Source organism: Mytilus trossulus, chromosome 10, assembly GCF_036588685.1.
Source record: "Mytilus trossulus isolate FHL-02 chromosome 10, PNRI_Mtr1.1.1.hap1, whole genome shotgun sequence".
Lineage (NCBI taxonomy): Eukaryota > Metazoa > Mollusca > Bivalvia > Mytilida > Mytilidae > Mytilus > Mytilus trossulus.
The window spans coordinates 74,954,380-74,966,070 of record NC_086382.1 but is presented as its reverse complement, the minus strand read 5'-3'; the positions used below and the strand labels follow the sequence as shown (position 1 = coordinate 74,966,070).

General features: G+C 32.7%; 1 protein-coding gene across 1 annotated transcript; it reads left to right on the top strand.

The window, feature by feature from the left end:
* Positions 1-2,262: 2,262 nt before the first annotated feature.
* LOC134686634 (uncharacterized) lies at positions 2,263-8,696 on the top strand. Its single transcript, XM_063546309.1, has 3 exons — positions 2,263-2,929; positions 5,868-6,023; positions 8,023-8,696. The coding sequence occupies exons 1-3, from the start codon at positions 2,870-2,872 to the stop codon at positions 8,194-8,196; spliced, it is 390 nt and encodes a 129-aa protein (XP_063402379.1). The 5' UTR covers positions 2,263-2,869; the 3' UTR covers positions 8,197-8,696.
* Positions 8,697-11,691: the final 2,995 nt, after the last annotated feature.

The window sequence follows — 11,691 nt, the reverse complement described above, 5'->3', positions numbered from 1 at the left end:
CCTTAATATCAATTATGAAACGGTAGTGGTTCGTTTAACCTTAAACTGGACAAGTTCAAGACACTTGCTGTCGAATATGAGAAAACGTTATTATAATGAATAATTAATGTTACGTTTAAAAGACTAGTTGCTGGAATGTTTTACGTTTTGTTCCCGATGGTATCACTCAGTGGTCAGCACTTCGATGTTGACATGAATATCAATTGTACGGCCATTTTTATAAATTCTTGTTTAAAAAAAATGTGAATTTTTCGAAATACTAAGGATTTTCTTATACAAGGCATAGATTACTTAAGTCGTATTTGGTTCAAATTTTGGAATTTTTGGTGCTCAATGCTTTTCACTTTTGTACTTGTTTGGCTTAATAACTATTTTGAAGTAAACGTCATGGATGAATCTTATGTAGACGAAACGCGCGTCTGGCGTATGAAATTATAAGCCTTATACCTTTGATATATATTCAATGTTATCGTAGCTAGTGCCAAATTTGAAATAAAACAGTACTTGTCATGATAAAAATTAATCAATATCGTAACTGGTATGAATCATATACATTTAAATTATATAGCATAGAAACACTTAGTCAAAACAACAACATTGTAAGGTTGAACGCATACAGATTAAGGCGACAATAATTTATCGATGCTTAAATCGATAAGAAAGCGACACTCCAACTGAAGGTAATAAAGAATTCTGATAGTATCCAACAATAGCTAGACCAAAGTCGTCGACAGTGTTAGCTTCCCCTGCTATGCATGTATCAGTCATATTGCGAATTCACACCAATTCAAATAAAAAATAACAAAAATAGCGAACTCAAAGGAAAATTCAAAAATGGAAAATGCCTTATCAAATGGCGAAATCATACGCTCAAACACATAAAACGAATGAAAAACAACCGCCATATTCTAGAATAGTTTACACATACTCAATTTAGCATTACCTTATGTAATGTTACTATGTATATTGTTTAGCAATCTCCACACTACCATATCTCTTTATATATTATATTTTCATAAAGTGTTTTCTGTCTTTTTGGTTCTTATTTTGTGCCTATAACCACATGTACATTTTTTGTAATATATGGTTGTGTTGTATGATTTATTTTTGCAACAGAAAAACATCCTTGCCAACTGTATAGTTATGTATATTTCATAATTTATAATACTGAAACTTATAAACTAGTTCTATTCAGATATACGATGTAACGTTAAACGAGGCCAGGTTATGTTCTTGTTCTTTCTAACTAAAAAATGTTTTATAAAATTTGATGAAACTAAACAAAAAAGACAAACAACTCTCATATTCCTGACTTTGTACAGACATTTCCTCATAGAGAAAACTGTAAATAAAACCTGGTTTTTCAGCTTTCCAAACCTATAAATTGTATAAAAGTCGCATATAATTTCTTTATTTGACAACAATGAGTGAGTAAAACACATTTTGCTACTTTGATTCGATTGATTAGTATAATTGTTTATTTCTTATTAGTTATAGTTCTTCAAATCTTTAATCCGACATTATGATTGATCACATGAACAATAAAATGAACTTTGATAATTCTTGATGGTCGTATGGTGACCTACAGTTTTTACTTTCTGTGTCAGTCGGTCTTCTGTGAAGTGTTGTCCTATTGGCATTCTTCTAAATGGTTGATTTTATAAATAAATACATGTGCAAAGTAATACACTGCTTACTGACAAATAAACGTAAAAATGGTCAACTGCTTACTGACAAATATACGTCAAAATGGTCAACTGCTTATTGACAAATATGCGTCAAAATGATCAACTGCTAATCGACAAATATACGTCAAAATGGTCAACTGCTTACTGACAAATATACGTCAAAATGGTCAACTGCTTATTGACAAATATGCGTCAAAATGATCACCTGCTAACCGACAAATATACGTCAAAATGGTAAACTGCTAACCTTCAAATATACGTCAAAATGGTCAACTGTTTACTGTCAAATATGCGTCAAAATGGTCAACTGCTTACTGACAAATACTTTTTAAATTGTTATTTGGATGGAGAGTTGTCTCATTGGCACTCACACCACATCTTCTTATATCTACCCTAATTATTTTTAGTAAGCAATTAAGCAATTAAGTAATAGCTTTGAACTCTGATATTCAATAAATAGTGTTATTGTAATTAGAGTCAGCAGACAGTTGTATCGATAGAGCTATAACGTTGTCATTGTTACACTCGAGACTGCTTATTGGTCAATAATAACGTTATACAATTACTCAGACGATAAAACAATTAACAGCTATATTACTACAATCACTGCAAACTTTGTTCTAGGGAATACTATGCCATTTATTGAGTTTATCTGTTCTTGATGACACTTATAATTTCAAAGTCATTTATATATATTCTGAGGATCACTTTGTTCTTTATTGAATGTGTCTCCTCGTGGTGACACTTATAATTTTCGTGTATTTTCCATATCTTCCGAGGAACTCAATACTATTTACTGGATGTGTCTCATCTGGATGATACTTATATTTTCTATGTCACGTTCATAATTTTATATGTAGTTTTCGTGGGTGATATTGATTGGATATAAGGAGTAAATACTTCATTTCTTTTACAAAGCGAACAAGTTTAATTCTTGGAGATGACTTTTTATATCCAACATAAAAGTTCTCTTGATTTCTGTTATTTCATGTTTAGTCGTGTTTAAATCTAACACAACTTAGAAGAAAAAATCTAACGTCGTAGTACTGCTATCGCTAGATCTCAAAGTTTGTCAGTATGAGTTGACAGGTCTACTAAATTTAAAACATGGATTACTCTATCTATTTCAAAGAGGCGAAGATTGATTCCATAGAATAAAATTGCTTCGTTATCAATTAAGAATGGAAGAAGCGCTTCTAGGAATAACTATACTTATCACTTTATCAGAGATTTCCTGTCAGGTAAGAGTTATGTTATTTTCAATAATTAGCTCAGCTCCCCTATGGATTAAGACTAACCTCCTCTTACGAGGCAATGTACTCTTGTGTCGCCTCGATTGTGAATGTTCAATTGCTTAACACGGTATAGGTCAACGCAAAAGCATGGCATTTAGTATTTGTTAATTATTAACATCAAATTTTATTTATCAGATTGATCTGTCAGAGTAAAAAAGTGTCTTGATATTGTTGCATTTCTACCGTCTGACTGTTTTGCCACGTCTTTCTATATTTATTTAAAATTTTACTGTCACATGGGTTCATTCAAAACTTGTTTTTGATTTGCTAGATGACAAGTTTTTATAATCTTTTGTGTCATCTTGATAGTAATAATACAACAATGCTTGCGAACTTTAATCCTAGGAGGGAGAGTCATTTATTCGCAAGTCTCTTCCTTGGTGCTTCTTATAGTTTCTATACTATTTTTATGTAATCCGAAAAACACAATGTCGTTAATTTAATGTGTCTCTCCTTCAAGATACTTGCATTTGACATGTCACATACAGATTGCTTATGTGAGTTTTGAAAGTTAAATGGATAAGTATGAAGAGTTCCGTCTTTGTTTTACTGTCACTGAAATGTTCAATTTTGTAGAGATGGATTTTACATCCACTGGTCAAGATGCCTGTTTAATCATGGTACCGTCATGAAGAGGTGTTTAAATTTAGACACAACTGATTTAGCTAAATTTCAAGTCGTGTACCAGCATGACAAACCTCAAGTTGTGACAAGAATGAGGGTTTCATTATCTACTGAGCCACTGAGTTTAAAACCTGGATTGTTCTATTTAGGTCTACGTCTCATTCGGGAGACCATCTCATTCAAAATATGTGACAGCGTGTCAGTCAAGTACAAGCAGGATTCGTATTTGGTTTTTGGTGGTTAGTTGCATCATTGTTGGCAATCATGTTATAGCTCCACAATTCGATATTCATATTAATATCCCATGTACGTGTGTTAGTCCTGGATATGCCTTTAACTGATACTTAACGTTTAACAGCAACCCAAGTAGACTATTTCGGTAACACTTTCAGGCCTACATTTTACTACTAATAAACTCATCCTAGATACCAGAATTACAATTTCATATTTACGCCAGACGCGCGTTTGACCCATAAACGATTCATCAGTGACGTTCGAATGAAAAAATGTTTAAAAGGCAAAATATAGAACGAAGTTGAAGAGCATTGAGGACCAAACATTCATAAAAGTTTTGACAAATACAGCTAAGGTAATCTACTCCTGAGGTATTGGGTTGGAGAAAATCTATCGAACAAGAACATTCATTAGTAAAAAGGGTTTGTTTGTGTTTATCTCAAGAAATAAAGAACCATAATTGGTATTTTAAACCATCATATGATATCTTCTTTTTAATCAACTTTGAAAATCAATAGTAAAACTATCGAGGACCATATGGCTCATAAAGCAGAACAAACATTACTGCCACCTCAGAACAAACATTACTGCCACCTCAGAACAAACATTACTGCCACCTCAGAACAAACATTACTGCCATCTCCATTTAGTCTAAATTTAAGTGACTTTAATTTTTCAACCTCAAACAATATAACTATATACAGAAATATTTTGTTATTTGTGTTTTTTTAATGATGTTCGTTGACTTATGTGTCTCGTTGGTTTCTTTTCTATAAAAGAAAAATATAACATGAAAAAACCACTGAACACAGAAATGACAGTATATTGGTTAAATTAATCAATATGAATTCAGTGGAACAATGACATATTTAGGCAAATAAAAAAATAACTGTCAAATTATTGATGTATTTCATTTTTTGTTTAAAGCGTAGAGCATATCAGAATTATTCCATTGTTTACTTCTCCTCTTGACTTATGATATGACTATGAATCTCCAGAGAGATATTGTGTATAGTCTGTATTGATATATACTGGAGATATGACTATGAATCTCCAGAGAGATATTGTGTATAGTCTGTATTGATATATACTGGAGATGTTAAACGTAATATATAACCTACTCAATATTAGCTGTGACACCTCAAGGACTTTTGTCTAGATCTGCTACTACGATATTCAAAGGTTTCTCATTTCATGTCATATTTGCCGTGCATCGGTAGAGTACACTTTCTGTCCTTATATTGTCAATACCTTGTCACATGAATATGAAGCGACTGTCACACAAGTTAGAAGTTTTAGCTATAAAACCATATGTAAGCCATCATTTTTTACATAAGGAAGTTCCAAGTCAGAAATATGACAGTTGGTTTCAATGCGTTTGATGTGTTGGTGCTTTTGTTTTTCCATTTGTTCTGATTTATATTTTTCCTTGGAGTTTGGTATTGTCTTACTTTTCTTTTTACACACTGTGTATCTTTCTAAACTGTATTATTTTTTTTAAGATTTATACTTAATTACTGCTATCTATCAGGTAGTCATTTCTTCCGTCGCTCTATTGTCAATTCGTGTATACCGTAGTGTAATGTTCCTCTCCTTTAATAAACAGAACCAACCTGGTTCAAATTAATATTAACCAAACGGACTTCGAATATTGAAATACTAATTGATATGCGCCTGACAAAACATGTAGGTTTATATGTACGTCATTGTTTTATATTCTAAAATTCTCCCTCGCCTGCTCGTCCGAATTTAAAGCATTTCTTATCCAAATTCCGTAGAAATAAAGCAAAGCTCTAACATAGGTTTGATTGCTAGCAATAACTTGTTCTTTTGTCTTGCAAACTCTGTTTAATTACACAATAGTATTTTGTAAATGAATAAAGGACTCACAAAATTTATATAGTAGTATTTTCAATAAATGATTATGATTTTTAGAGTATTCAGCTGAATCTCAACTTCTTGTTTTCTACAAACGCTTAAATTATCATAACATATCAACTTATTGATTATATTTCATTTTTTGTAGATATATGAATTTGATTCCACTGGTGCCTGTTGTAACGGTACCCTGGGTTACGCATTCTATGACATGCCGTGTGCCTCACTAAAGTGTTGTGATCCAAGTGAGACTGTATCCGTCTCTCCAGTCAATGCTGCCTTGGGATATGTATTCCGTTGTACGGTACGTTATCGAAGTATTGTATAATTAGGTCTTATGCGATAAGGACATGTGGAATGGTTCCATTCAAAAAACAATCCAACAGTGTCTTGGTTAAGTAAATGTAAGTACGTTTAGGTCACCTTTCGACCTTTAGCACTGAGGAAACTCCAAACCGGATAGTACGCTATAAAAGGGCAAATGTAAAGTTTACCTTTTTCCACAATTCAATGCTGTCTTTTATTGAGAAAGTCAAAAAATAACAAGTAAAGAGCAAATACACAAAGTGTACCATAAATAGACTGTTACACTAAATCCATTGGATTGGAACTGTCCCCTTAAAACGCCTGGTCTCGTGTGCGTATGAGGTATAATCTTCTATACATTATGCCATATTATATGGCTTGCTATTCCTATACAGGAAAAGTTCATTTGCATGAGTTACGTGGGAATTTAGATGCACATGATTTTCATGAGAATTTCATATCACACGATCTGATACGCAAAACTCACCAGAACTGATATCTATATGTGGCACAATTTATATGAAATTGACGATCCTTTCACTAATAATGTAGGTTGAGTTGAATTTCCTTTGAGATTTATGTGAAATCACGTGTGCAATTTGACTGTGTATCATTATTTCCTTAATAAAAAAATAATGTAAAGTAAAAATTATGCTGTTTTCAAGGACGCTATGAAACCAAGGGAAGTTATCCTTCCAAACATCTCCATCTTGCCATCACAAGTTGACTGTTACGGAATATTACGAATGATTTTCGTCTTTATGCAGACTTAATATTTTTGTTGTATCTTCCGCCTTTTTTCTATGGTTTTTTCTTGTCGACGAAACGCGCGTCTGGCGTGCTAAATTATAATCTTGATACCTTTGATAACTATTTTCGTACTTCTTGTCGTTCTGCAGTCCAAGGTTACGGGAGGAGAACTCCCGTGAACGTGTTTTAGCCCGCACATTATGTACATGTGGCTGTCTCACGTCAGGAGCTTTTAATTCATTGGTACATGTAGTTGCAAGTTGCATTAAAACATATTTGATTTTGGTTTTGTGTTATGTGAATTATTCAGGTAGTTTGAATTACTTTTATGAAATGTTAAAAAATATTTTTTTTTTAAATCATTTCATGGTCTTTAAAAAGTTAGATATACGATATCGGTATTTGCTCATTGTTCAAGGCTCTACGGTGACCAATAATTGTTCATACTCCCGTCATTCTGGTATTTGAATGATACAGCTGTCTCAATGAAAATCATGCCACATCGCTTTTATATAATATAGTATAAATCTACAATATAGGATTGAGACAAAGTTATTAGATTGTCTTATTTATAATGGTTAGAATATTTGCTTTCCCTAGCAAAATTAATCATGTAAAGCAAAACAAAGAACTGAACATATCAAACTGCATCTTTACGTAGAGTTTATTTAGAGACACAAATCGATACCAAAAAGACGAACGACAGGACTTATTAATGTTAACGATACATAATTGATGATCTTTGTTCTATTTTTACTTGAAGATATCTTATAATTATCTCGAGGTGATTCCCAGGAGACATATTTAAGAAATCATAACAAACTTCATTCCTCGACAAGCACACACAAGTAATAAATCCTAGAATGTAATTTGATTGTCCTTCACGAGAGAGCATATGTTGTATGGATGAAATGTTTTCTTATAATGGATTTTCTAGCTTTATATATAATAAGCAGTAGTGTGATTTCTTAACTTGTCCTTTATGTTTTATGTTGGATATGATTTATGGAGGTGATTGGTTAGACCTATTACGTAAACAAACCACGTGGGTTCAGATAAAACATGACAGTTCGTAAATCATTGTAGAGTTTAAAAGATATGGTTTTACATATAGGTCCTTACGTAATCAATTATTTCTACATCCTAAGCTTTCAAATTTGTGAGTGTGAAAGGAAAGTAGTTAGAAAAATCTAGTTTTTAGTGTAGTTTTCATACTGTAATTTTCTTTTTTTCTGTTTTTTTTTCAGACACGATCAAAAGTAAAGAATAAATGTGTAAAACGTGGGAACTTGCTGATAAGTACAGATGAGCCTGGAATCAAATATGGCTCTCGTATATGCTGTAAAGGATTAGAACTAAAAGTGTACTTTAACCAACCATCCGCTGCCTTTTCTGTAAAATGTGTTGATAGTTATCGGTAGCACTAGTACTGTGTGTTTTTATTTTAGTTGTTTGAGATTCCATGTTTATTTAAAAGGAATGTTGAGTATCGGTGATTCATGATATATGTTCTAAATGCTTTGTCAGTGCCAGATTCAATATGATTAAAAAGATGTGGTATGATTGCCAACAAGACAATTATCCATTGAAGTCACAATTTTTTTTAAAGTTAACAATTATATGTCAAAGTACGGACTTCAACGTGGAGTTTTCGGTTACACCCAGATATAAAGAGCCACACAATCCATAATGTAAAACAATTTACAAGAAAACCAAAGTTCTAATCTATATACAAAAACAAAAAACGAGAAATACCTAATAACCACAGAAACAAACGACAACCACTGAACAACAAGCGCCTGGCTTAGGACAAGTGCATGATAATAGACTGGTTTGAACGTTTAAACAGTCGCCAGCCTTAAAAACTTACATTAGTTCTAGTTTCACAAGGATGACCAGAGTTTACATGAAAATAGAAAGAATCATCAAGCTTCACTTTTGATAACATCATGACTTTATTCTGCTCCAATCCTATTGTATACACAATTTACAACTGATTACTTTTTCGACGCCTACTTTATCTAACCCTAGCTAGTTGTATAAGTCGGAGTATTGAACATTCATTGTCCTTAGGATCGCTCCAATAGAGTTTTGTGACATGTAAAACAAAATATATAGAAACATATTTAATATGCAAAACTTTAAACAAACACTCATTTAATTTATTAAATGTGGATTTGACAATGTCTAACGGAGCGTTGCAGAGAAAATATTTTGAATATTAAAATAACTTACAAAAAAAGCTTTATTTAATTTTAGTTATCAAGACAATTGATTATCAATGCACTTTCTTGACCTTTTATCCGTGACAATTATATTCCTATGAAAGTTTTCCATGTCATTGAACTTACAGATTTTATCATGTTTGAGTAGGATCTTACCATATTCTCTGTTTAACTAATATCATGTTTTCAACGACAAAATAACTCAGATCAAAGATCCTGCATTTCCTCAGCAGATTGCACGCTAAAAATCGTAGGTGTTTCTACATTAATTACATGTATACGCATAAGAAACACGACATTGCTCATTGGACCGCTATTTGTTTTATCCGCAAAGTAAAACATAACCTTTTGATTACGATTTAAATTAGCACTACTTGTGTGGCTGAGATTTTCGTTGTTTTCGTTCATTTTTAGCTCACCTGGCCCGAAGGGCCAAGTGAGCTTTTCTCATCACTTGGCGTCCGTCGTCTGTCGTCCGTCGTCGTCGTCCGTCGTCGTCGTCCTGCGTTAACTTTTACAAAAATCTTCTCCTCTGAAACTACTGGGCCAAATTTAACCAAACTTGGCCACAATCATCATTGAGGTATCTAGTTTGAAAATTTGTGTCCGGTGACCTTGCCAACCAACCAAGATGGCCGCCATGGCTAAAAATAGAACATAGGGGTAAAATGCAGTTTTTGGCTTATAACTCAAAAACCAAAGCATTTAGAGCAAATCTGACGTGGGGTAAAATTGTATATCAGGTTAAGATCTATCTGCCTTGAAATTTTCAGATGAATCTGACATTCCGTTGTAAGGTTGGTGCCCCTGAATCAGTAATTTTAAGGAAATTTTGCTGTTTTTGGTTATTATCTTGAATATTATTATAGATAGAGAAAAACTGTAAACAGCAATAATGTTCAGCAAAGTAAGATCTACAAATAAGTCAACATGACCAAAATGGTCAGTTGACCACTGTAGGAGTAATTGCCCTTTATAGTCAATTTTTAACCATTTTACGTAAATCTTAGTTATCTTTTAGAAAAATCTTCTCCTCTGAAACTACTGGGCCAAATTAATTGAAACTTGGCCACAATCATCTTTGGGGTATCTAGTATAAAAATTGTGTCCGGTAACTTGGCCAACCAACCAAGATGGCGGCCATGGCTAAAAATAGAACATGGGAGTAGAATGCAGTTTTTGGCTTATAACCCAAAAAACAAAGCATTAACAGCAAATCTGACAGAGTTGAAATTGTTGATCAGGTCAAGATCTATCTGCCCAGGAATTTTCAGATGAATTGGATCATCGGTTGTTAGGTTGCTGCCCCTAAATTGGTAATTTTGAGGAAATTTTGCTGTTTTTTTGTTATTATCTTGAATATTATTATAGATAGAGATAAACTGTAAACAGCAATAATGTACAGTAAAGTAAGAACTAAAAATGAGTTAACATGACCAAAATAGTCAATTGACCCCCTGAGGAGTTATTGCCCTTCATAGTCATTTTTTAACAATTTTCACAAAATTTGTAGATTTTCACTAACATTTTCCACAGAAACTACTGTTATAGATAGAGATAATTGTAAGCAGCAAAAATGTTTAGTAAAGTAACTTTAAGTAAGATCTTCAAACAAATCACCATCACCAAAACACAATTTTGTCATGAATTCATCTGTGTACAATGTTTAATGTTAACATAGACCAAGGTGAGCGACACAGGCTCTTTAGAGCCTCTAGTTTTTTATCGAAATTGTATCCATTTGAATTATTTGTCCTATCAATACGTACTGTACTGTTTTTCCTCGTGGTTGATTGAAGATTTTATTTTTTTGTACGTAAAAGTGAGATTTTGGTGTATTTATGACATTTTTTGTGTTATTTCATTGCCACTATTTAATCATTTGTTGATATTACCCTGCAGTTGCGTTCTGAAGTTACGGTTTGTGCCAATTTGATGACATTGCTCCAACTTTAACATGAAGAACACACAATCGCTGTTGATTTTTTTATATTTTTTGCAGTAAACTAATACGCAGTATAAAATACAACATTGCATAAATGCTTCAATTTGCAGAATTATATTCCTAAATTTATATTGCAGCAAAACAAAGCAGATTTGCATAAAATGTTCCGCTTTTAATCAAATATTGCTTGCAAGCAACAACATTCTGTCGTGGAAATCTTTCCCGACAGCAAAATGATTGGGATACCGTTGAGACAGGGAAATACATGGGAAATGTGATTAAAAAATGCAGTAAAGAATTTTGTTAAAAAAAGTTAGAATATCAAATTATTTTTTTGTTTACTTTATAGCTTGCTGCTCGGTGTGAGCCAATGCTCTGTGATGAAGACCCTACTTTGACCTATAATGGTTTACTTTTATAAAGTGTGACTTGGATGGAGAGTTGTGTGATTGACACTCAAACCACATCTTCATATATCTATGTAAAATTTTCACTTCTTTAAATGAAACAGAACTGCCGAGTCAGCATATTAACACTTTTACCTCAGTATTCATTTTCTTCCTTTTGAACAGCTATTTTAGTAAGTAAATTATATGTTTTAAATAATGGTCTAACCGGTCACTAATGAGAAAGTTTTTCGTTACCACAGATTGTACTTAACGTATTCATTAATAATGCACTTTCTGAAGAAAGCAATTGTATTTCCAAGTGCAGCATAAATAGCAAAGAATCGCGAAATTGTGATA